The sequence below is a fragment of the Engraulis encrasicolus genome, chromosome 3, assembly GCF_034702125.1.
Source record: "Engraulis encrasicolus isolate BLACKSEA-1 chromosome 3, IST_EnEncr_1.0, whole genome shotgun sequence".
NCBI lineage: Eukaryota > Metazoa > Chordata > Actinopteri > Clupeiformes > Engraulidae > Engraulis > Engraulis encrasicolus.
This window is the reverse complement of record NC_085859.1, coordinates 42,270,232-42,297,095: the sequence shown is the minus strand read 5'-3', so window position 1 is coordinate 42,297,095 and position 26,864 is coordinate 42,270,232. Positions and strand designations below refer to the sequence as shown.

Here is a 26,864-nt window from a genome sequence, read left to right as displayed (position 1 = left end):
TCTTTGGTGCATGACATTTATTTTTGTACATACATTTTCATTCGGGAGGCTTGTAGCTTTCATATGAGTGACTTCTGAAGCCAAGTGATTAATTGAAAGTCAGGTTATTAGCTGTTATTCCAAACAGATGGATAGGCGACAACTCTTTTGGAGGCGAGTGTATATTCTCTTCAAATTTGTTTATCCTGGTCTCAAGAGAGATGAACAGACCAAGCATATGGATCACTGGAACCATGTCGTGTGATCTGAAGAGACCAAGGTAAACAAATATACTTTAGATGGTGTCAAGCATGTGTGGTGGTAAACAAGTGAGTTTTACAAAAAAAAGGTGTACCCTCTCAATAGCCAAGCATGTAGTGGGACTGACATGGTTTATGGATGCATGAATGCTGTCAACATTGGTAATCTGAACTACACCTAAAAGAAACATGCATGTCATCATGCACTGTGACTACTGAAGCAGATCATGATATTCTCCATAGGCTTGCATTCAAATCTCACACCAATCTCTTTAAGCCAGATGCAGACTCAAAATGTAAAAGTTCAATGCAAAGAAAGGTTGAAACGCACACTGATGACCTCCCCTTTCATCCCTTTTCATTTCGTTTCATTTTGAGACGATTCGAGCCAACACAGCCCCCTCTCTACCGGATTTTAATCTGGGGTGTACTCACAAAAGTTCAAACATTAATGGCTGTATTTTGTTTTTTTCTGAGTGAACAAGAAATTTAAGCGGTTAGATATGTTGTTAAAAGGTCACTAATCATTGTGTCAAAGTGAAATTTCTGTAATGCTTTCCTATGAAAAGATATACTCAAAAATCTGCAAAACTGTGAGGGGTGTATTCACTTTCGTGATATACTGTAACATAGTCAAATGTTCCATCAAGCACCTTCCTTGGCGGAGGTCTGACTGCACTCACTCTCTAAGTGCATTAAGTTATGATTATTATTGCACTATTTAATACTTAATAAAGTACCCATTTCATTGTCAATGTCTCACTCACCTGCTGATGATCTAAGAGTCTCTGTCCGTTTCTTCACCTTCATCGCCCTCTCCTCTGCACTTCTCTTCCTTTCTTCCTCCTCCTCCTTCTTCTTCATCAGTTCATCCATAATCTTGGGGTCGATGGTAAAGTATGCACCACCATTTTCTGTAACCAAAATCAAACAAATTAAGTGATGTGAGACTGACATACAATTCTTGAAATCCACATTTAATTTAAAACAGGATAGTTATCAGCTGATCAAAAGACTAGAGTACAGGCGATACATAAACAGTTTTTTTTTAATCGGTTTAACAGATGTACAGATGATAACATTTTATGTCCTTCTGTCCAGTTATTATCTGCCCTTCTGATTCCTCTGCTGGCATTAAAAGCTTTTATTGCAACCTGGTCTGTGTTTCCTAAAAACTCATAAGTAGTACTTCAGCCTATGTGAGTAGTAATATATCAGAAATAGGTCTCACATCATCAGTTTAAGTTTATACATACACAATTTTACTTCACTCATGCACTTTGCACAAGCATTTTATTTGAATGTGCGAGAAAAAATATTGAACGTATGCCTATATAATCATTGTATGTATGAACTTATAGTGCTGTCATATATTGCCTAAGGGGCAATTTATATCTACCTAAGAGTTTTGCGGAAACATAGGCACAGAACAATTTTCCGAAAGGACAAATAAATTATCTATCTATCTATCTATCTATCTATCTATCTATCTATCTATCTATCTATCTATAGACCTGATCGTGATCACCAATTAATTTCCTTAATGTTATTAATAAATGTTACTCTATTACTCTAGTATACTTCTCATCAAATCTCTCTTTCTCCTCCCTCCTGTCTTCTCTGTATCTCTGTATCTCTCTTCATTTCTCTCTCTGAATTTTGAATTTATTCATCCATTTATCTTACTTACCAACCATCTCTGTCAAATCAAGTCAAGTGTACTTTATTGTCAATAATCAATGTTACAGGGTTAACACAGACACAGAAGTTTGAACACAGACACAGAAGTTTGACCAGTCTCCAATGTGCTGTTAAACTAAAACTAATAATGAGACATTGACAGTAACCGATACACCCTCTCCTTCCCCTTCAACCACACTGTTTTCCAACCATTCTTTTCCATCCATTCTTCCCCAGATGGACATGACATGTCGTTAACCCACACCCACTTGTGTCCAGTAACTGCAGAAAATCTTAGAGGAGCGGATGAGAAGGAAGATGAACAGCTTGTTGAGCATGGACGGCCACCTACTGTCCAGTTTGAGGCCTAAGGCTTCTCCTCCCTATGTGCTTCACTGAAAGGTTTAGACGTTCTTTTATTCCTGCAGCCATCAGACTTTTTAACAACAGCTGCAGAGTGATACGTTTAGTGGTTTTATGTGTTTTTATCTGTTGTGGTGATTCTCTTTTCTTCTTTTTTAAGGTCTTGTTTATTATGTGTTTGTGTTTATGATGTGCTGTGTGGATGACCAGGTGGCAGTCAATTTCCCCCTTGGGTATTTCTCTTCTTCATCATCTTCATAATCATGACGCAGGCCTCCAGTCTCAGAACAAGACTGGCCTTGCTACTGTTCTACCTGAACAAAGGGCAGGTTGAATAACAATCGATGGTAATCTGCCCCCCTCTAGTGGACATTGTGGCTGTCATGTTGTCCACTCTCTCACTCCTGAACTCCATGCCAAATCCAGGTGCCTGTATACAGAGACATAGCCTAGTCCCTGGCCGTGAAGGTGAAAGTGAAACTAAAAGTTGCGAGAGAAAAGCAATAGGCCTATGGCTAGGCTACCCCATAACACAGACGGCCTATTCATACGAATTAGGCCACACGAGATAGTAGTTTAAGGCAAATGTTGCAAAAACCAAGACGGTTCACACACCCCGTCTGGGTAGCTCTTTAATAATAGGCTAGCGAGGAATGTCTCTGTTGAGAGAGTTCCGTATCAATTCCAAAAGGCTACACAACGATTTTACCCATGTCCCTCATCTCACTAACAGGAGATATGGGATATTAACACTATTAATGTGGTCAATGGTTGCTTATACCGATTATTGACATGAAATCAACATATGCATGAGATAGGCCTAAATTGTCTGACATTTGAAACGCAGTCTCGAGAAGGATTGGCGGGGGATGACCGTTAAATAGGCCTATTATTCCAGTGGGCTAGCCTACTTCTTTTCTCGTTCTATCGCATAGCCTATTAACATATTTAGATATTACAAAGTTGAAAGAATAAGTGGGAATATGTTGGTAAACTTACTGCGCCGGGGTCCCGACATCTTGACGCAAAAATCGTCCCTCCCGAACGGAGTTGTCTCAGCGACAGCGACAACCTGTTCAACCTGACTCAGGTATGCAGGAGGACTTTTTTTTTTTTTTTTTGCTGCTTACACTTTTTAAAATTATAGCTAATAGGGTCTACTACAAGGCTACTACTACTACTACTACTACTCAGGGCTGTAGTACTGAAGTCCGGACTCGGCCCGAGTCCGGTCTCAAGTCCGTTTTTTTATGGACTTGGACTTGTCTCGGACTCGTTATTGTTTGGACTCGGACTTGTCTTGGACTCGGACAATGCTCTTGCCAAATTAGGCTTTTGGACTCGCCGGGTCTGTCATTAAGTTTTGTTTAGAACGCTGGCCATCATAGATTGTAAAGTGGAGCTTGAAATCCAATAACAAACACGTTTGTCTTCACATCCATCCCATATAGGTTATCTTCTAAGGTTCACACTATTGACATCCATCCTTTTCATTGTTAAACACTGACCGACATGTGACTCGGACTTGACTTGGACTCTAATCTTTTTGGACTCGGTCTTGTCTCGGACTCGAACCTCTTTTGACTCGGACTCGTCTCGGACTTGACTAGGCCTACTGGTCTTGGACTTGTCTTGGACTCTACAAAGGTGGTCTTGACTACAGCCCTGCTACTACTACTACTGCTACTACTAGCCTACTACTACTACTACTACAGTTTTAATAGGCATAGGCTACCATAGCCATGACCATAGGCATACCATGGCATACCATTGGCCACTTTTGTTTGATTTTGTCAGTGTCCTATCCCTGTAGGTACACAGGCCTACCATTAACAGTATCTTTCACGTACTGAAACCGGTCAGATCTGACTGCTGTTCACTTAGTCCACACATCAATGCCAACTGGAGCCACTGTCTCCCACCACAGTATCCAGAGCATGGAGGGATGGAGACAGGACAGGAGGGGACAATAGGAGGTTAGCTAACAAGTCAAGTCAAGTCAGCTTTTATTGTCAGTTTCTTCATACGCCCAGGTCATACAAGGAAATTGAAATTACGTTTCTCTCTCTATACCATGAAGGACATAGACATTCACAGGACTGAGATTTACAGACTGACATCAAAGTGCAAGACAGGACAAGTTGCACTGATGGACCAATAACAGTAAAGTGATGAAGTAATAAAAATACTGAGCATTTAACATTGGTGAGTGACAGTGATGGGCCAGTGATAATAAGTGATTAGAGTAATGAATAACAATTAACATTTAACATTGCATATTTAACATATAGGGTAAGGAATAGAAGGCATAATAATAACAATAATAATAATAATAGTAGTAGTAGTAGTAAAATCCAAAAATCAAAAAATAAAATACAAAATACAAATAGTGGGATGATCACAAACCCAACAGATTGAAACAATGACAGAGAATAGGTCATAACTTTTAAGTAAACTACATACAGAGGCAAATTAACACATTCTCCCATACAATATTGACCTGAGGAATGAATCTAAGTTGCCAGACAACAAGAAAGGTGCTGAATGGGTGCTGCTAGTGGACAACATGATTGAGGATTTGTGAGAGTCTGTGATGGGGGTATGGGGGTAGTCCTCTGAGAGAATTTTGAAAATGCAGCTGTTCAAAGTGTGATTTTAACACAATATAAGTATGGAGTTATAGAGTCTTAGGCTCTACAGTATTCTGTCCTTGTATGCCACCAGCAACATCATCCCACTTGACGACGGGTTTGGTGGTGGTTCGCTAGGTACTGAGATGAGATCCTCAGAACCATATAGAGTCCATAATGCTTTTGCAGTGGGCAGGGCCGCTGCTAAGGTTTTGGAGGCCCTAAGCGTAACTGGTCAGGAACCCCCCCCCCCCTTAATTGAAATCAAATAATAATTAGATTGCATTCTCACAGAAAATGCTGGAAGCGGGCTTGCCTTTTGGGGCAGAGATGAAACAAAGTACTATTGAGAAAACAAAGCTAATAGAAATGTTGGGAAAAATCCATCCACCCAGTCAGAAGTTATGGGCCAAACAATTCAGCCATCTTGGATTCAGCCATCTTGAAAGTGTTGTAGCTCTGCGTTTTGGGGATATACTAAATGACATACATGGTATTTTAAGTTGGCTAAGGAACACTGCATATGATATAATTTTGAAAATCAACATGGCTTCGAGCGGGATTCGAACTCACAACCTCCATATCTGTAATCCAGCCCCAGCCCCTTTGCGATTGATATTAAATGACATACAATACATGATATTTGAAGTTGGCTAAGGAACACTGCATATGATATCATTTTGAAAATCAACATGGCTTTCACTGGGGTTCGAACCCCCAACCTCCATATCTGTAATTCAGCACATTTGCCATGCATACTAAATTACATACATGGCTTTTTAAGTTGGCCAAGGAACACTGCATATGATATAATTTTGAAAATCAACATGGCTGTGACTGGGGTTCGAACCCCCAACCTCAATATCTGTAATTCAGCACATTTGCCATCCATACTAATTGACATACATGGCATTTTAAGTTGGCCAAGGAACACTGCATATGATATCATTTTGAAAATCAACATGGCTTCGACTGGGGTTCGAACCCCCAAACTCCATATCTGTAATTCAGCACATTTGCCATTCATACTAAATGACATACATGGCATTTTAAGTTGGCCAAGGAACACTGCATATGATATAATTTTGAAAATCAACATGGCTTCGACTGGGGTTCGAACCCCCAACCTCCATATCTGTAATTCAGCACATTTGCCATTCATACTAAATGACATACATGGCATTTTAAGTTGGCCAAGGAACACTGCATATGATATAATTTTGAAAATCAACATGGCTTCGACTGGGGTTCGAACCCCCAACCTCCATATCTGTAATTCAGCACATTTGCCATTCATACTAAATGACATACATGGCATTTTAAGTTGGCCAAGGAACACTGCATATGATACAATTTTGAAAATCAACATGGCTTCGACTGGGGTTCGAACCCCGAACCTCCATATCTGTAATTCAGCACATTTGCCATTCATACTAAATGACATACATGGCATTTTAAGTTGGCCAAGGGACACTGCATATCATATAATTTTGAAAATCAACATGGCTTCGACTGGGGTTCGAACCCCGAACCTCCATATCTGTAATTCAGCACATTTGTCATTCATACTAAATGACATACAGATGGTGTAACTTCAATCTGCTCACTACCGTGCCGGGCCGCGGCAGCGTACCGTGATCATTACACCCTGTGGCCATTCGGAATGCGGGGGGCAGTATAGCACCGCTTTTGCAGAGCAGCGTCTGCCTGTGTCTGTGGTCTGTTTGTGCTTCCGTCCTTGCCCGTCCCCCAGTTTTAGTAGTAGTAGAAATACAGTCAGCAAATTGCATGTTTTATTTAGCATTGGGCATTTGATAGGGCATTTGATAATAACACAAGTGTGAGCCCTAAACAAGACCACAATGTGAATTTAAACTCGACTTTTTTCTGTCTTGCATTCACCGTCTCCCAATCCGTCCCTCACTTATTTCAGCACTATTCAAGCCAGGAACGGGTATCCTCAGGATACAGAGTTTGCATACCTACTACAATTTGAACCGGTAAAGACAATTAAAACCGAGTCAATCAGACAGGAACACCATTGTAATTAAGTGTGTCCCGTGACGCCAGCATGAGAGAGATCGAATTTTAAATTTGGCGACGACATTCTGTCTTCAAAATTGGCATCGGCCGCTTCCAATTTAGGACCATAGGCCTATTCAACCGTTTCCACAACCTCACTGATCACAGTTGCTTCATCTGTAATGCCAGGGCTAAGAATAACGAAAATAGCAAAACAGAGTAGGCTAATAAACCGTAATGGAGAGACTGAGGAGACATGAAATCAAGCGGCGGAGTTCGGACCATTTTGAGTGGACCGATGTCGCTTGCTTTGTGTAGCCCTATCAAGCAAGCCTGTCTGTCTCATTTGTGCGATGAGCACAAAAACACAAATTGAACCACTCGTATAGTGTGAGTCAAACAGACATGAACAACATTGTAGCCTAATGAAGTAGTGCCCCGTCATGTCAGCATGAGAGAGGTGATTTTACATTTGGCGACGACATTCCGTCTTTAAAACGGGCGCATGCCGCTTCCCCTATTGCAGGTTATTACCTGATCTACACTGTCGTTACCACAAAAAACAAGGTAGCACAACTTAATACTATTACTAGCCTATATATCTGGTAGCCTAAATAGTAGGTTGAAGACTGGGGTATTATTGGTGCACTGTTTTTTTTTTGCGAAGCAGAGTAATCTGCTTCAGTGTAGCTCATTGTATGTTGATCCCTCCCTCAGTTTTAGGCTACAAGTGGAAAGAGTCAGCCAATTGCGCGTTGCACGTAACGTTGGGTATTTGATAATAACACAAGCGTGATCCCTAAACAAGACCGCCAGTCGACGGTGTTTTGTTTTCATAATTCTGTCCTGCATTCACCGTCTCAATTCCGCTCCTAACTTATAGGCTAAGTGATGTCTGTTAATTATTTCTGCACTACCTATTCAAGTCAGGAACGGATATCCTCAGGATAGCCTACCGACTAATAGATTGAAGACGTTTTTTTTTTTTGTATTGGTGCTTGTGAACATTTCATCCTTTCAATGCGCTGTTGTGCGCGATCTACGGGATTCCGGTTAACTGGGGATGTGATGCACACATGACAATACATCTGTTACACCAGGTGTGGCTAATCATCTGTGATTAGGACTGCAAATTCAGTTGCTTCGGTGGAGATGCGAACCAACAGTATGACTGGGGAACTATGGCTCCTTCGGAGGCTGGATAACCTGTCGCGCCACGACATGTCACAAAAGGCTGTGCAGTCCCGTGCACTGCACTGCACTGCTGTAACCCACCCCTCCCCCACAGACAAACATTCATGTTCTGAAAAGTTCAACACGTTCTGAACATTTTAGCCGCTTTGCATTAAGTTTTCGAGCAGACACTTGTCCACGGTGACGCAACATCGAAAGAGAAACGCTGTTCACAACCTAACTGAATAAAGATTTCATTTAAAAAAAAAACACAGCATTTCTATGAAAATGTGCTGGGTGACCACACTGCCTATGCCTATCCAGATGCACGTATAGCAACAACGAGAAAGAGAGGGAGAGACGGAGAGAGAGAGAGCGATTAGCGCGTATCTGTGTGTGTGTGTGTGTGTGTGTGTGTGTGTGTGTGTGTGTGTGTGTGTGTGTGTGTGTGTGTGTGTGTGTGTGTGTGTGTGTGTGTGTGTGTGTGTGTGTGTGTCGGGGAACATTTGAAGTGGAAAAAAACACCCTCCCCCACTTCAGCATCAGATGTTGGTGGTCTACAAGTCAATATGCTTACCCGACTATCTTGTAGCCCAGTCATGAAGTTCATAAAGCCATCGGTAGCCTATAGGCCAAGTTATCCAAAATCCCTCCGCAAATTTCTGCATTGCCTGAGTTCATAGGCTAAAACAACTTTATTTAGGCCTGACTTATTTAGCTCACTTTATTAGCCTTATTTAGGCCTATTATCGTATTTAGGCTTTAACGTGGGCCTATTTTACAAAATATCGAAAGAAGGAAAAGACACGACAGACAAGTTGAGGCTTACTGATCGTAGCCTATTACAGCAAATCGAACATGCGCTTTATGAACACACTAGCCTGAGGGCAAACATCTTCTTGGCACTATTGAGATAACCAGGCCATGCAGGAATTCAACTACCTGGGCCCACACTAAAATACTGACAGACTACAATTGCTTGGATCTTCAATGGGTTTCGTGCGTCCGGGGGGATGGGTGGTGATGGTACGCTTGATGTATTNTTCCCACCCCATGCATGCACGCGGACACACAGGGTCGGGACATTCACCCAATGAATGACTGAAGCCTCGGCCAGATGACACCGCAACGCGGGTTTTTTTGAATCCGAGTTGCAATAAAGTTGCAACCATACAGCATGTTTCAGTGAAATATTCGGGTCCTAATGACAACGACAGGCTTGCTTCAGAATACACATTTCTTTATGTGAAGTTGTTGAGAACAAAAGTATTCGCTAATGGCCGTGATCGCCCACTCTTATCATGCAAATGACCTGTCACGCAGGGAGTCCACCAGTCTCTCTGACAGTGCCAGAAAGTTTCACATTTTTTTTAACAGACCCAGCGAATTTTGTTTTCGATCTACAGACATATGCCATGGCTTGTTTGAAAGCTGAAGATCTTAGCTTTTTATTACTAAAAACGATACATGTCTAGCCTCTCCCATTCCGAAGTTATGTCCATTTTAAGCGACGGATAGTTTAACAAAAAATAGCGTCATTTCGGGGTCCGCTCATTTTTCCGACGCACCATTGGTCCTATGCGTCAATGTTCCGAACATTTCCCATTGATCCTACAGCACTTAGTCTCAGATAACTTTTTACCAATTAAATGAAACCCTTTGTCCCGACAGTCCAATGTTCCGACCAGAAGCTGCTTTAGATCACCGTCATCTCTGAAGCCTACGCAGTGGTCATGCTGCCGTCTGTGACAGGTTAGGTTTAGGGAAAGTTTTGGTCAAGGCACAAATTTAAAACTCAGAAACATTGCAATAGCCTACTGACAGGTTAGGGTTAGGAATGGTTTTGGGTAGGGCACAATTGTAAAACTTGGCAACATTGCATTAATGACAGGTTATGTTTAGGGGTGGTTTTGGTAAGAGCACAGCAAGACCGACTCAGACGGCATCTAGTGCTTGTCGCAGCGCATGCAGCTGAAGTCTACTTGGCACCGGGAAAAGCAGGACATACGACCTGGGATGATGACCAACCCCAAACAGCCATTGGTCGGAACATTGAGCTGTCGGAGCAAAGGGTTTCATTTAATTATTTCGAGTTAGTGGGCAGTAGGATTAATGGGAAATTTTCGGAATATTGACGAATCGGACCAAAGGGGTGTCGGAAAAATGACATGCTACCGTCATTTCCCCCCTTTGTAAAAAGCGAAAGACGGTTTTATTATGCGCTTGACTCTCCGCAAGCGCGTACATATGTAACGCCCAAGAGCTTACATAGGAGTTACAATTAACTTCTAGTTTACAGCTTTATGTAAAGCCAGGGTGTAGTAGACTACGCCACCCTTTACCTTCCTATAACCTCGTAGGAGACAGTAAAGGGACCAAATACCGAAAAAGGTGGACAGACTCAGGTTTTTTAGAAAAGTACAAAAATGACATTCTTTATTAATAAATACATATAAAATCTGGTTCCCACGGGTATAATGGGACAAAAAGAAAATAAACAATACATCAACAAAAAGGGAAACCCCTGCACAAACGTGGGCCTGGCCAGGAGGAGACCACTGAGTAAGGGGGAGAAGCACCAGGGAGATGCTAGGGCCCTAATACACCTAATATGGTGCGAACACACGTGTCTGTTACACACTGGAATTCACACTTGTTTCCTTACACACTGGAATCCACACTTGTTACACACTCGTTTTGTTACACACTGGAATTCACACTTGTTGCACACTTGTTTTGTTACACACTGGAACTCACACTTGTTTTCCACTCAGTGATCCCCACCTTTCGGTTACACACTAGGAGTCACGTAATGTCACAGCAAACCTTTTACTACTCTGTGCCTAAGATAGGACCTAGCCTTTCCGTGTGGCCTCTCACACACACACGTCAGTAGGCACGCTGCGCGCCAGCAACGAGTGAGCAGGGACAGGGGAGGGGCTAACATACAAACAAAACAAATGAAAAGAGAAAAAAAAAGAAACCACTCTAGCCTGTAGCTATTTCAGACGGTAGAGGCTGCACCACAGCACGCTAACAGGCTAGAGGAAACAAAAGAGAATACCCTAACAACATGAGTAGCACCGGTTCACGCACACGCACACACATTTGAGCAAGCACACATTCACAAACGAGAGAACAGCAGCTAGCGATGCTCAGTGGCTGTTCGGACCTAAAAGCCAGACACACTTAATGAGTACGAGTGTTCATTCATTACTAACACACAGTACACAGAGAAATTGATACCAGCCCGAGTAGACAGTACACACATTAAGGCAGCAGGGCTGTTAGTGCATCCACTTCACATGGTACTACTGTAGACACTACAGTATAAAAATACAACACTTCGTGGCAGGTAAGGGACATATTTAAACATAGGAACACATACCTTTCCTAGCCTTAGCAGCGTATCCCAGGGGTTTAAGGGGTTTGGAGGTGCTTCGAGTCCAACATGGAGACGGCTGCCGGTGGGACTAGTGCCATACGCTAAAATCAACAAAGGTGCAATCACTTAACAATACTGCGAAAAGCGGAAGACCAGTCAACGCGACCCGATGGGAATATACAGACTAAATGTCACATACCTCCCCAGTTATGCCAGCGTATGCCCGAAGTTAGACTTGCAGGTGACCAGTTTCACTGCAATGGTGACCGCCAGTAAACATCAACCCGGGGCTTCATAACCAGCCTGGCAGCTCTCAGTTCCCCATACGCTTGGACGATAAAAACAAATGCACTTAGATTTCTACTCATAAGTAAAAGAGCTTTACACTCGCAACGTAGCAGAAACATACCTGAAGCGAAGACAGCCCCTTCAAACATCAACACCACCACCGAGCGTGCTAAGCGGGTCCTGTGCTACTACAAGGACCCCAAGTAACTTTATAGGTGTCCCAGCTATGCCGTTCAGGCAGCCTAATCAGTGCCCATCCCAAAACCCAATTAGTGGCGTTGACTGACGGAAAAAAAGAAAGGAACGAGAGCAATGGCAATGGCCCACAGGCTACAATCCACCCCCTCCAAATGAATCGGCGGCCCGACGATGCCAGCCCAACTGGATGGATCATTCTTCAGCACCGGTGCCCTCTCCCTCTTCGGCCCTAGGGGCAATTGCTCTTGGAAGACGGTGGGGGTTTGAGTGCTGCCCTGCTGTTGCTCGGGATGAACGCCTCAGAGTCTGGCCAGGGTCTTCCAGTGAGGTGTCCTCCCCCCCTGGAGTCAGGGGTGGAGACCGATCAAGATTCTCTTCTGGCTCATCTGGACACAGGCCAACCACTCCGACAGCAGCATCCTCCTCCTGGGCAGCAGGGTTGGTCAACACGTCCACTTGCCTCGTGGGGGGACGAAGCGCTCCTGCCACTTGTTGGCCCTCTGGAACTTCACGCATCTCAGAACGATGTATCTGACGCTCTGGTCCATCACCATCTACAGGGGCCACAGTGTAGACGGCTCCATTCCCCATCGGTCGTTGCACTACTCGGAACAGTGTGGAATTCCAGTGATCCTGGATCTTGTTGCGCCCCGGTACATGATTACGCAAGTACACCAGCTGACCTGAGTCAATACCAGGATCATTCACTGTGTCGTTGTGCTTCTGATTTCGCCTGTTGGCCAACTCCGTTGACCTCTGCCTGACGTGTTCCTGGGTCAACTTCACGCTACGTTCATGTTGTTGCACCCATTCTTCTACAGTGCCAGCGCCATCCACTTCGCTCCCCCTCCCGAGCAAGAAGTCCACAGGCAGCCTTGGATGATGCCCGAACATCAAGTAGTACGGTGTATGGCCAGTAGTTTGATGCGGTGTGGTGTTGTATGCGAAGGTTAGCTGGGGCAGGTGTTGAGGCCAGCGCCGTTTCTCGGCCGGGGGAAGGGTCCGCAACAGATCATGTAGGGTGCGATTGAATCTTTCACATTGCCCGTTGCCCTGTGGGTGATACGGTGGGGTTCGGCTTTTCTGGATGCTGTACAGTTGGCAAAGCTGTTGAATCAGTATGCTTTCGAAGTTTCGCCCCTGGTCTGAGTGGATGCGGGCTGGAGGACCAAATCGATGAAACCACTGCTGGACCAACACCCGAGCCACGGTAGAGGCCCGTTGGTCCTTAGTGGGGATCGCCTGGGAATACTTTGTGAAAACGTCGGTGAGGACCAACACGTTTTCTCGGCCATCGCTAGCAGGCTCGAGGAGGGTAAAGTCAATAGCCAGAATCTCATTTGGTCTGGAGGCTTGTATTGTTCCCCAGTACGTCCGAACCTTGGGCTGGGCCGCTTTCCCCAGGACACACCGCTCACATTTGTGATACCACCGTTCAGCATCTCTGGGCATGTTCGGCCAGAAACATCGATCCCGGAGCAGCTCGACAGTTCTTTCTGTGCCCGGGTGACCTTGGTTATCGTGCACACTGCGCAGCACCTCATCATGCAAACACTGGGGAAGAAGGAGTTGCAGAGTCTCGGCGCCCCCCGTTGGAGCATGAACAACCCGGTAGAGGACATCGTCTTGCAAGGTCAGGCGCTCCCACTGGCGAAGTAAGAACTTACTGTCCTTGGACAGCAATTCCCGCTCCTCTGCCCGGGGGCGTCTCCCGCTCTGGAAGAACCCACGAATTGGTCCAATGACAGGGTCTGCCTCTTGCAGTTGACCAAGATCGCCTGCTGTACGCCCCGGCAGCGCCACCACCTCCTCACACTGGGCCTCCGCAATAGGCAGCAAGGAAGGATCTGCCAGAACTCCAAGCAGCGGGACCTCGGTCCCCCCCAGGAAACGCTCCAGATACTGACGGGAGAGGGCATCTGCATTGCCGTTACTTCTCCCTGGCCGATACTTAATGGTGAAGTTGAAGGAGGCCAGTTGGGCGGCCCACCGCTGTTCAATGGCCCCAAGCTTGGCGGTCTGTAGATGACTTAACGGGTTATTATCGGTCAAGATGGTAAAGTGATTCCCAAGGAGGTATTCCCGAAACTTTTCGGTGACTGCCCATTTCAACGCAAGCAGCTCAAGTTTCATTGAACTGTAGTTTTCCATGTTTCTTTCGGTGGGCTTTAACCCTCGACTGGCAAACGCTACTGGCCGCACCTTGCCTTCATGCTCTTGAGAGAGGACCGCCCCCAGGCCTCCATGACTTGCGTCGATCTCAAGCAGGAAGGGCCTCTTGAAGTCGGCATAGGCCAACACGGGGGCAGAGGTCAACTTTCCCTTCAGTCTCTGAAAGGCATCTTCACAGGGCTTGTCCCAAGCTGTTGCCAGGGGAATGGGAGGAGTTTTCCCCTTCTGTCGCGGTCCGCTGAGCCTCCCCACAAGGCGGTGCAGAGGGGCTGAGATTTTAGAGAACCCCTCCACGAATCTACGGTAATAACTTGCGAAGCCAAGAAATGACCGTAATTCGGCAAGGTGGGCCGGGCGCCTCCACTCCTTCACAACTTCTATCTTCGCCGGGTCAGTGGACACCCCCTCGGCAGAGACCACATGTCCAAGGTAGCTGACTTGGGGCTGAAAGAACTGGCACTTTGACAACTTGACCTTTAGGTTCTGCTTCTGCAGTCGCTCGAACACGCCTTCCAGCCGTTTCAGATGTTCTTCCACCGTGGCCGAGAAGACCACGACATCATCAAGGTACAAGAGGACAGACTGGTACCGTTGATCTCCAAAGATACGCTCCATGAGGCGCTGGAACGTGCCAGGGGCGTTGCATAACCCAAAGGGCATTCTATTAAATTCAAAAAGGCCAAACGGGGTGCAAAATGCAGTCTTTGCTTTATCACCTTCAGCAACTGGGACTTGATTATACCCACTGGCAAGATCCAGGGTGGAGAACCACCTTGCCCCAGAGAGCGCATCCAAGGATTCATCAATCCGTGGAAGGGGGTATGCGTCACGACGAGTTTTGGAGTTGAGCTGCCGATAGTCGACACACAGGAGAAGACTTCCGTCCTTCTTCGTTACTAGGACAATAGGCGACAAGTATGGGCTGCAGCTTTCCCTTATGACTTGACTATCCAGCAGCTGTTGAATATGTTCCCTCACAGTCTCATACTGGGAAGGGGGGATTCGACGGTAAGGCTGGCGAACAGGAGCGTTGTCAGTCAAAGGGATCTCATGAGCTATCAATGAGGTACATCACAAATCCCCATCACCCCGGGAGAAGATATTGTTGTACTTGGCAAAGAGGGCCTTGGCCTGAGACGCCTGTTGGGAGGTTAGCCCTTCAAGGACGGGGAACTCGGGGCAGGGACAGCCAGTTTTAGGAGTAACCTCCTGAGTAGATACGAAGGCACAACACTCTTCCCATGATGGCTCCATAACAAGGGGCTTTTCTCCGGAAGAGGTTGTGTTAACGACTTGTACAGTTCCAATGGCACGGCGTGGGGCAAGCCACACTTCAGAACAGCCGACGTTGACCACCGGGGCATGCAGGAGACCCCTTTTTGCAGACACGAGAGTTGGGGACACCAAGACACCCTCGGGCAGCTGTCCGTCCTCAAGGCAGAGTGGTTCGAGCAGAAATTCAGCCGCTTCAAGCTGTGGGCAGGTGACCGGGACCATAGTGAGCGTGCCAGGCCCAAGACACACTGGGGCCTTCCCCTGGACCTTGACCTTAAAGGGCTTTGGGGCGTGGAGGACAGCTTGGATCTTCTCACAATGGCGCAGAACTCGTTGGGTCGCCGGGCCAGCCGATTCAACCAGGGGGGAGTGGAAGAGCTGTGAGCCATGCCGCTCAAAAAGAACCCTGTAGCATTCCCCAAGAACATTCATACCCAATATGCCAGGTGTAGCTAGCTTACGATTCTGAAGGGTCGCATTGACTGGATCTTTAACCACCAATACCCCCCTCCCTGAGATACGCTGGCCCAGTACAACTACATCTACCTCCACGTACCCAGTATAAGGTATATCAAGTCCATTGGCTGCTTTAAGTCCCAACCATTTACAGTCTTTCCTCTGCAGGTGACCTAAGTGCGTATTAAAAAAACTCTCAGTTACAGTTGTAACCATAGACCCGGTATCGATAAGACATGGGACCTCAACATTACCCATCCCCACCTTCAGTACTGGACATTTACCCACTAACCGACCCAGTGAAGATGAACATACAGAGCCAGTGTATCCCCCCTCCCAGTGTGTGGCTCTGCACACTGAGGGGTTCTAGTTTCCCTGCTGACTAGTGGAGCTACTAGCAGGGGGGGCTGACTGGGTAGCGGAATTCTCATTTAGCGAGTGGGGGGCACGACTATTGTTCCCAGGAGGGGGGACAGATTGGCAGTAGCGAGCTATATGCCCTGGTTGACCACACTTAATACAAATTGGTTTGCCATCGGCTGTACGTTTGAAACGCCCGGCCCCATATGGCTGAGAAGACTGTGGCCTACCGGAAGGCTGCCCAAGGTGCTTAACCAGCAGGTCCAGTTGGGCCTGCTGCTTTAAGACCATCTCTTTTAACTCGGCTACTTCAGATGTTTGGGCTACGGCGGAGTCGCACTGGGCGGAATATGTAGCCTCATTAACACGCACTGGAGGACGGGGACCCCTGTCGCGATTCGGTTGTCCCTCTTCCACCCACCTAGTGGCCTCACTTCTAACATCCAACAGGGTCAAATCATCGTCTGCTCTTACCAATCTTTTGAGTTCTCTACGCAGCATGTGATCTCGTACATTTTCACAAAACTGATCTCTAAGCACAATGTCGACATTTGAAATGGCACCCTCTTTCGATTGCTTTACTTTATCCATAAGTTCCATGAGAGCATGAGAAAACTCAAAGAGAGACTCGTTTTCTTTCTGTTTGCGGTCAAAGAAACGTTGCTGCCAATATACATAGGACTTGGAACTTCCATATACCTCTTTCAACACTGTCATAATTTCCTCATGATTTTCCCGGATAGTACGAGGTCTATATTTAATCTCATTACGGGCTTCGCCCTCTAGATGGTCATACAGAAACAATGCTTTGTCCACATCAGACATGTACCTCGACCGTGTGCAGCTTTCTGCTTCTTCCAGCCACTCTTCGATAGAGAGAGCCCCAGCTGCTGTGGAGCCCGAAAACTTGGGGCACCGCCTCTCACGAGGCAAATACAGTGCTTGTTCCCTTCGCACTGCCTGGGAGCCTCCCTGCCCAGTGGCAGGTCTCTGAACAGTCTCTGAAAGTCTCTCATTCTCAGCTTCCAGCTGAGCCACACGATCCTGTAGTCGTTGCATTGCCGCGGCGGGTTCCTCAGCGCCGTCGTTTGTACTCATCCTTCTGCCAACTGCTGTTCTCTCGCACGCACACAGCCACACACACACACGGTGCTACTAAAAAAAAACCAGCAAAAAAATAAAGATAGAAAAACAAAAGAGAAACTTTTTTGTTGTTCGTCCTGCCAACTACTGCCAAAATTGTAACGCCCAAGAGCTTACATAGGAGTTACAATTAACTTCTAGTTTACAGCTTTATGTAAAGCCAGGGTGTAGTAGACTACGCCACCCTTTACCTTCCTATAACCTCGTAAGAGACAGTAAAGGGACCAAATACCGAAAAAGGTGGACAGACTCAGGTTTTTTAGAAAAGTACAAAAATGACATTCTTTATTAATAAATACATATAAAATCTGGTTCCCACGGGTATAATGGGACAAAAAGAAAATAAACAATACATCAACAAAAAGGGAAACCCCTGCACAAACGTGGGCCTGGCCAGGAGGAGACCACTGAGTAAGGGGGAGAAGCACCAGGGAGATGCTAGGGCCCTAATACACCTAATATGGTGCGAACACACGTGTCTGTTACACACTGGAATTCACACTTGTTTCCTTACACACTGGAATCCACACTTGTTACACACTCGTTTTGTTACACACTGGAATTCACACTTGTTGCACACTTGTTTTGTTACACACTGGAACTCACACTTGTTTTCCACTCAGTGATCCCCACCTTTCGGTTACACACTAGGAGTCACGTAATGTCACAGCAAACCTTTTACTACTCTGTGCCTAAGATAGGACCTAGCCTTTCCGTGTGGCCTCTCACACACACACGTCAGTAGGCACGCTGCGCGCCAGCAACGAGTGAGCAGGGACAGGGGAGGGGCTAACATACAAACAAAACAAATGAAAAGAGAAAAAAAAAGAAACCACTCTAGCCTGTAGCTATTTCAGACGGTAGAGGCTGCACCACAGCACGCTAACAGGCTAGAGGAAACAAAAGAGAATACCCTAACAACATGAGTAGCACCGGTTCACGCACACGCACACACATTTGAGCAAGCACACATTCACAAACGAGAGAACAGCAGCTAGCGATGCTCAGTGGCTGTTCGGACCTAAAAGCCAGACACACTTAATGAGTACGAGTGTTCATTCATTACTAACACACAGTACACAGAGAAATTGATACCAGCCCGAGTAGACAGTACACACATTAAGGCAGCAGGGCTGTTAGTGCATCCACTTCACATGGTACTACTGTAGACACTACAGTATAAAAATACAACACTTCGTGGCAGGTAAGGGATATATTTAAACATAGGAACACATACCTTTCCTAGCCTTAGCAGCGTATCCCAGGGGTTTAAGGGGTTTGGAGGTGCTTCGAGTCCAACATGGAGACGGCTGCCGGTGGGACTAGTGCCATACGCTAAAATCAACAAAGGTGCAATCACTTAACAATACTGCGAAAAGCGGAAGACCAGTCAACGCGACCCGATGGGAATATACAGACTAAATGTCACATACCTCCCCAGTTATGCCAGCGTATGCCCGAAGTTAGACTTGCAGGTGACCAGTTTCACTGCAATGGTGACCGCCAGTAAACATCAACCCGGGGCTTCATAACCAGCCTGGCAGCTCTCAGTTCCCCATACGCTTGGACGATAAAAACAAATGCACTTAGATTTCTACTCATAAGTAAAAGAGCTTTACACTCGCAACGTAGCAGAAACATACCTGAAGCGAAGACAGCCCCTTCAAACATCAACACCACCACCGAGCGTGCTAAGCGGGTCCTGTGCTACTACAAGGACCCCAAGTAACTTTATAGGTGTCCCAGCTATGCCGTTCAGGCAGCCTAATCAGTGCCCATCCCAAAACCCAATTAGTGGCGTTGACTGACGGAAAAAAAGAAAGGAACGAGAGCAATGGCAATGGCCCACAGGCTACACATAGCAGGTTCAGAATATCAGAATGTGCAAGCTGCATAATTGAACATTACTGCCACAGAGACAATTATAAAACAACAGACTGTGCTGATCATGCTGCTTAGCATGCTCCGTGACAAAGTTGCTCTTACAAGAATAAGCATGCTTGCTGCAACTTCTGGAATATTTTTGGAAGACATTAGAACAATCACCAGGGAGTTTACAGTCTACATAACTGGGGTGCATCTCTCAAAGTGCGTAGTAGCTAGTCTGTTAGCAATGTTGCATAGTAAATACTATAAAAGTTGCTAACTCTTGTGTCTCGAACGTTAGCACACAAAGTAACTACTGCTTGGAGTAATGTGCACTCTGAAGTAGTGGTGACTTTGAAAGTGAGGTGCCTCCTAAACGTATCTGGACAGTGAAGTTGAAGTACAGCTGGAGTAGATCCATTGAGTCCAGACATCACCTCAGCCACCCCAAGTAACACACAGCGCTAGTCTACTTCAGAGTGTGACTCCACCCATTAGCTAAACTTGTAGTACATATTTGACCACAAATGTGTCAATATCTTTTAATCCTGTGGTGCAAAAGCGATGAAAATCAATCGACATGCACACAAAGTGATGATACAGCTGCGAGAGTGTTCAGAACACAAATTCACGTCATGTCATTTGTTCGTGAAAAAAAAACGTCATATCCTTGGAATCTGATGAATCCCAGACTAATAATATACTTCTAGCTGTATACCGATTGAATTGCGTCTCATTTCGATGTGTAATTTGTGAGATATTTAGATAAGAAAGTATTGGTTACTCCCGGAAATGCACTGGCTTACGTATCAAGTACTTACATTTCTTGGGCGCGAATTTCATTTCATAGCCTAGGGGTATTTACGCTTGCCTATCAATGGGATGACGCGAGCCACGCAGGTTCGAAACCAGTGTGCAGCATGTTGACAACAACTCGTGAAATCGTGTTTTGGACCCTACAGTGTAACACATTTTCCCTTGGCTGCACGTGTGTGTTGGTGATGCACAACATAAATTATCTATTTCTGCCAGATATTTCCAAAATTGTGGCACTGTAACCATGTGGATTCGAACCGGTGTGGCTTCTGTTTTCCCATTGGGATGCAAGCGTGAATACCACTCGGCTATGGAATGAAATCCGCGCGAAAATTTCTCAGGGATATGACACTTTAACAGACGATTTTCTGGGAGTAACCACAACTTTATTGTCCAAATATTTTACAAATTACACCTCGGATTGAAACGAAATTCAATCGGCATGCAGATAATACTGCATTATTGGTGCGGACGCCGTCAGATTGTAATGCCACGGCCGTGTTTTTCACAAAGAAATTACAAGGTGTGTTGTGGAGGAAACAGCGGAGTCACGGTGTCGTGACATCCAATCAAATGTGCTGGTGGTGGTTGTACACTATTGCTTTCTACTTCACGCACTGAATTTAGGAGGAAACAGCTGAATCATGACTCAGCAATCATGCTTATCTCTTGTTGCTTCTTTGGTCACGCACTGCAATGCCAAGAAAGTAAGTAGCGGTGTGGACTCAGGAAAGCAGCCGTACTACTTTTGGCTTACTGTGGGAATAGTAAGGTTTCGAGAAATGCACGGATTTCGCCTTGAAGTAAGTAGATAACTACAAAGTACATCTGTAGTTCAAAGCTAACATTGCGGAAACGCACCCCTGGTTTGGCCCTCACGAAGTTGTAAGTCTGATGTCTTTAATCTTTCATTAGTTAAGTAGGCCTATGTTTTGTATGCAGGAAGAGCATGTCAATTTACTAAAGGAATTTCTTATCCCAAAATGTGTAGCCTACTAGCATTTGCTGCTAGCCGACTTATTTTCAAAACCAGCATTGCATAGTTATTTTTATGCTGAAGTGAGTGCTACGTGGAAAAATAGGCTACCAGCTTTGCGCATGTGGCACCTTGTGTAGCTTGTGGAGTGACTAGAGTAGCGAATCATTGCCATTTAGGCATCTGTTGATTGTGTTCTACACTTTATGCTGCTTTTTTTTTAATTTGAGAAGTTTAAACTAAGGTGTTGAATACCAATACCGGGCAGGTATTTCTCCCTCCTCTGGAGGCTGCTGCGCGCTCACCGCTTCTCCTTCTCTTTCTGCCCATTACGCCTGTTTCAACTAGTGACATATACATAATATGCATTGCTGATAACTGTTTGGGTGCGCAGTTAAAATATAATATGAAGCTTTGCTTCATGTTAGTCAGGGTTTTTTTTTTGAAGATTTTGAACACGAGTGACCCACACTGGGCAGTTTGAAACGTAAAATATTGACCGTGGTAGAAATGAAAGAGTCTCCACAGTCCACACAAACAGTTGTCTGATGATGCCATTGTGCATGGAATTAATGTTGTGCGCAAAGTTAGTGGTCACTGTGAAGATACCTCACTGTTTTGGCCATGTGGCTGTGACGCAGATGTAAACAAATCCGTTTCGCCTGGAACAATGGCAACGCAAACGCCTGCGTTACTCGATTTTCGCACTCTGGAACCCATTATTCAAAAAACTCGTTTTGACCCACGTTTCTGGTGGGTTTCATATGGTTAGTCCAGGGGAACGTTGTCACTGGCATAGGAAATCATTCCCGTATAGCCAGCCCTTTAGTGCGGCTAAATATGCCTGTTGCATATCGTAGCCTAATTATTCACACATCACGTCAAGTCACAAATTAGTAGTCTCTTGCAGTTGACCTATGCCAAATTAACGTCCTCCCTGTAAGGCTGCACTAATTCAAACAGGTAGAGGAGTCGGCTTAGCCTATAGCCAAAGTCTATAAAATGTAGCCTATTTTTTGTAATTTCCAATTATCTAGGCTATGTTTACGATAATGATTTGTTGCGCTACGACGGTGCTCAAGACAAGTTGGAACATAGTCATCTCAAGTGCTCCCATTTTATTTTGATCCTGCTTTAAGTCAATGGGCGAGAGGGACGGATGAAACGGGTGTTTCATTCGTCCCGACAGTGTCTACTGACACTTAAATCCCTTTTGCCTGTAAACCTGACAACTTTGACTTTTCATACTTTCGGATAGGCGATGTTAAAGTTTTCGAGTAAATCGCAGTGTTTCATTCGTCCCGAGTTTCATGAGTCCCTGCTCTCCCCTACTGCCTAAACTGTTACAGTTTAAATGCGTCCTCTCCAAACAGTGTGTGTGTGTGTGTGTGTGTGTGTGTGTGTGTGTGTGTGTGTGTGCGTGTGTGCGTGTGTGTGGGCGAGAGAGGGAGAGAGAGAGAGCGAGGGAGAGAGGCGCTTAATTCCCCGCAGAAAGAGCAAGGCGATGTCTCCAAATATTAGACAAATGCATCTTATTTTAGTTAAGTAGACATCAGGGATGTATTTTGCTTAATAGCAACGCCGACCTGATTGGTTCATATTGCTCTGAATAGCCACAGAAGGCTAGGCTATATTTTAATGGGTTTACGCGCGCGAGGTCATCTAACTGTGGTCACAGTCGCCAGGTGCTATTATGAGAGGAAAACTATAGCACGTTGGCAAACATTAAAGTCAGTTTAAGCCATGCATATGATGAACCAGTTTTCTTGTTTGAAAAAACACACTTCCCGGTGCGCAAGGTGCATGCATTTCTGACTGACCCAGATGAAATCGCATGAGGAACTCCATGATTATGAGATGACATTGCATATATTTCCCAGCATATATTTCCCCTCTCTCTCTCTCTCTCTCCAAACCCAGTTGTACTTGGACTCACTTTTAACACCGCTGGCCTACCCAGGTGAATCGCAGCACACAATTGTTTGCAGTGAGCCGTGCCGTGTGCGAGTGCTGTGCAACTTCACCCCTAACGTTTAACCTAGACTAGCGAGTGCAGTGTTGTAAATCACGTGGAATAAGTGCAGCGATTACCTGCGTAGCCTACTTAATTATGGAAGTGAGTGTCATTTGGACTGCCTATGGAATCAAGCCTACTGTCACCAAGCTCTTCCTGTCTCCCCAGCCTCGCAATGGATGGACATCTGGCCACCGCTCCTCCGCCTCCTTCGGAACGGATGACTGTGGGGGGGGATCTCCAATGAAATTTGGAATTTCGGACTTGTATAGATTTGGGGTGCCCCGGGACTCTTTTAGATTTCTGTTAGTTAATAAATATTATTTTAAAACTCAATATTTGTGTCTTGGCGTAGGCCTATTTGTGGTGTACAGTACTCTCCAGGGTATTTGGTAACAAGGAGAGGTGTCGCTGGAAAAATGCGCACTTTCTCACCTGCGACACATAACCCGACAGTTGGTTACACTTAATTTGAGCACGAAAACAGCAATATCAGTCGCTTGCTAATTTTTGCCAATGTGACAACATTAAATTCATTAGGGAAGTGTAGGTTAGGCTATCGCCCCAGCTGTTGGCGATGTGTGATAAATAGCCAACGCTTACACGCTCAAACGAAGCGCTGTTAGGTTACTGCGGTGAGGTGTATTGCACTCTCAGTAATTTTTACCAAACGAAAAAAGTATCCACAGCCAGACAACAAGTCTGAAGTTGCAATATTAGACGTTTCAAATCTTGCCATGCGATAATCGGTATGGCTTCTGGCTACACTCAATTTGCATTTTGTCAGAGCTTGCACATTAATGCAATTCATCCGATCATCATTTAAAAAAAAAAAAAAAAAGAAAAGAAAATTCATTACATTATTTAGGCTATTCTTTTTATGACTCTTCCTACTTCCTGGAGGTGTTCTCACACAATTTATAGGCATGTTGTTAGGCTATCCGCTGAATCGGTGCGTGCTGGTGAATATGAGCATATATTAATATGCCGTCAGCATCGTAAAATATTCCATATGGTAATAAACATTTTGGACGTCCAAGCTCACACGGGAGCGCTGCAATAGGTAAGCTGTAGGCCAGAGAGAGAGAGAGAGAGAGAGAGAGAGAGAGAGAGAGAGAGAGAGAGAGACTACCACGTGGTAAAGCATATAGCGAGCGCTCCCAAGTGCCACCCGGCGGTTGTTTGGGTACACTGCAGCTAGGCCCGGTACGTACCGAGGTGGATGACGTGGCATTACCTCGGTAAAGGGTGTGCATTATAGGGGGACCGACTGTACATGGCATTTTAGGTTGGCCAAGGAACACTGCATGTGATATATTTTTGAAAATCAACATGGCTTCGGGTGGGATTCGAACCCTCAACCTCCATATCTCTAATTCAGCAGCATGCATTCCAATTATGCCAAGCAGCTAGCTGTCATGCACAGTCCAGCAAGACTATATCACATTGCATTGAAGAGCTGAACAATAGACTTCTAGAATGGCTGCTCGCACCTGCTCGTTAAGAATAGAATCTTGAGACAGTGGCAGTTAAGATGGAACACTTCATTGGGAGCACCTGTTCTGATACTAACTGACAGTTAGTATTGAGCCTTAAACAATGGAGAGAATGAGAATGAGTTTTTTGTCTTTACAACATCGTTGTAAAAAAACTAAAAGGAGTTGGCACGTGTCCTTTTCACAGATCGGAGTCATGCTTGTGATCTCTCTAACAGTCTTTGAATGAAGTTTATAGGTTAAAGGGTTCAGGCACAAATGGACCTCTGTGTGGGACATGCGCTGATCTCTTGAAAAATGCAGTTTTGGAAAGACTGGGATTCTCCATAGACCTAGGCCTGTTTTTTTTACAAACCTGCCATTTAAAAAGTATTGGGAGTTGGGAGATGAAACTTTGACAATTTGGAGACATCCCATAGAGCTCGCTAACAACGCGCCAACTAAACTTCTAGGTGAAAGTGTTGATGTTTTATGACCGAAAAAGCCTCCTACACTCTAATCTTTAGAGTGGCGGAACTTTGGTTCATGGAGGTTCCACCACTGTTTTCAATGGGGACCCATGCTTTCACAAAATTGCCAAAAACGGGAAAACGACAAGAGACACGGAAAAGCCTATAACCATACGCGATCTCCAAGCCGAGCCGGTCGTTTTAGTGTTTGAACGGTGTCTCTATCTCGAAAGGCCTAGGCGGAGATCCATTTTCTATTTTGCTGCTGCCCTGCATAAGAACGATAATAATAACTAGAAATGCATTCTCACAGAAAATGCTGGAAGCGGGCTTGCCTTTTGGGGCAGAGATGAAACAAAGTAGGCCTACTATTGAGAAAACAAAGCTAAAAGAAATCTTGGAAAAACTCCATCCACCCAGTCAGAAGTTATGGGCCAAACAATTCAGCCATCTTGGATTCAGCCATCTTGAAAGTGTTGTAGCTCTGCGTTTTGGGGATATACTAAATGACATACATGGTATTTTAAGTTGGCTAAGGAACACTGCGTATGATATAATTTTGAAAATCAACATGGCTTCGAGCGGGATTCGAACTCACAACCTCCATATCTGTAATACAGCCCCTTTGCGATTGATATTAAATGACATACAATACATATTTGAAGTTGGCTAAGGAACACTGCATATGATATAATTTTGAAAATCAACATGGCTTTGACTGGGGTTCGAACCCCCAACCTCCATATCTGTAATTCAGCACATTTGCCATGCATGCTAAATGACATACATGGCATTTTAAGTTGGCCAAGGAACACTGCATATGATATAATTTTGAAAATCAACATGGCTTTGACTGGGGTTCGAACTCCCAACCTCAATATCTGTAATTCAGCACATTTGCCATATCTCTAACCCAGCAGCATACATTACCACTAAGCCAAGCAGCTAGCTGTCATGCATGGTCCAGCAAGACTATATTACATTGCAATGCAGAGCTGAACAATAGACTTCTAGAATGGTTCCTCGCACCTGCTCGTTAAGAATAGAATCTTGAGACAGTGACAGTTGAAATGGAACACTTCATTGGCTGCACCTGTTGTGATTGACTGAAAGACAGTTAGTATTGAGCTCTAGACAGGGGAGAGGATGAGAATGAGTTTTTTGTCTTACAACATCGTTGTAAAAAAACTAAAAGGAGTTGGCACGTGTCCTTTTCACAGATCGGAGTCATGCTTGTGATCTCTCTAACAGTCTTTGAATGAAGTTTATAGGTTAAAGGGTTCAGGCACAAATGGACCTCCGTGTGGGACATGCGCTGATCTCTTGAAAAATGCACTTTTCGAAAGACTGGGATTCTCCATAGAGCCAGGCCTGTTTTTTTTTACAAACCTGCCATTTAAAAAGTATTGGGAGTTGGGAGATGAAACTTTGACAATTTGGAGACATCCCATAGAGCTCGCTAACAACGCGTCAACTAAACTTCTAGGTGAAAGTGTTGATGTTTTATGACCGAAATAGCCTCCTACACTCTAATGTCTAGAGTGGCGGAACCTTGGTTCATGAAGGTTCCACCATGGTTTTCAATGGGGACCCAGGCTTTCACAAAATCGCCAAAAACGGGAAAACGACAAGAGACACGGAGAAGCCTATAACTATACGCGATCTCCAAGCCGAGCCGGTCGTTTTAGTGTTTGAACGGTGTCTCTATCTCGAAAGGCCTAGGAGGAGATCCATTTTCTATTTTTACTGCACCTGCACAAGACCAAGATATAATAAGAAACAGGACTTTAGAGATTACTAATAATCGGGCCTTGCTCTGCAAGGGCCATGCTCTGCAAGCCCGCTTAAATAAAAGAAACAGGA

At 45.0% G+C, this 26,864-nt stretch overlaps 1 protein-coding gene across 1 annotated transcript; it reads right to left on the bottom strand.

Annotated features, from left to right (window-relative positions):
* Positions 1-16,247: 16,247 nt before the first annotated feature.
* On the bottom strand, positions 16,248-19,223 carry LOC134444812 (uncharacterized). Its single transcript, XM_063194006.1, has 2 exons — positions 18,622-19,223; positions 16,248-18,405 (listed from the first exon to the last, which is right to left on the bottom strand). Exon 2 carries the CDS (start codon positions 17,337-17,339, stop codon positions 16,248-16,250), a length of 1,092 nt encoding a protein of 363 aa, XP_063050076.1. The 5' UTR covers positions 17,340-18,405; positions 18,622-19,223.
* Positions 19,224-26,864: the final 7,641 nt, after the last annotated feature.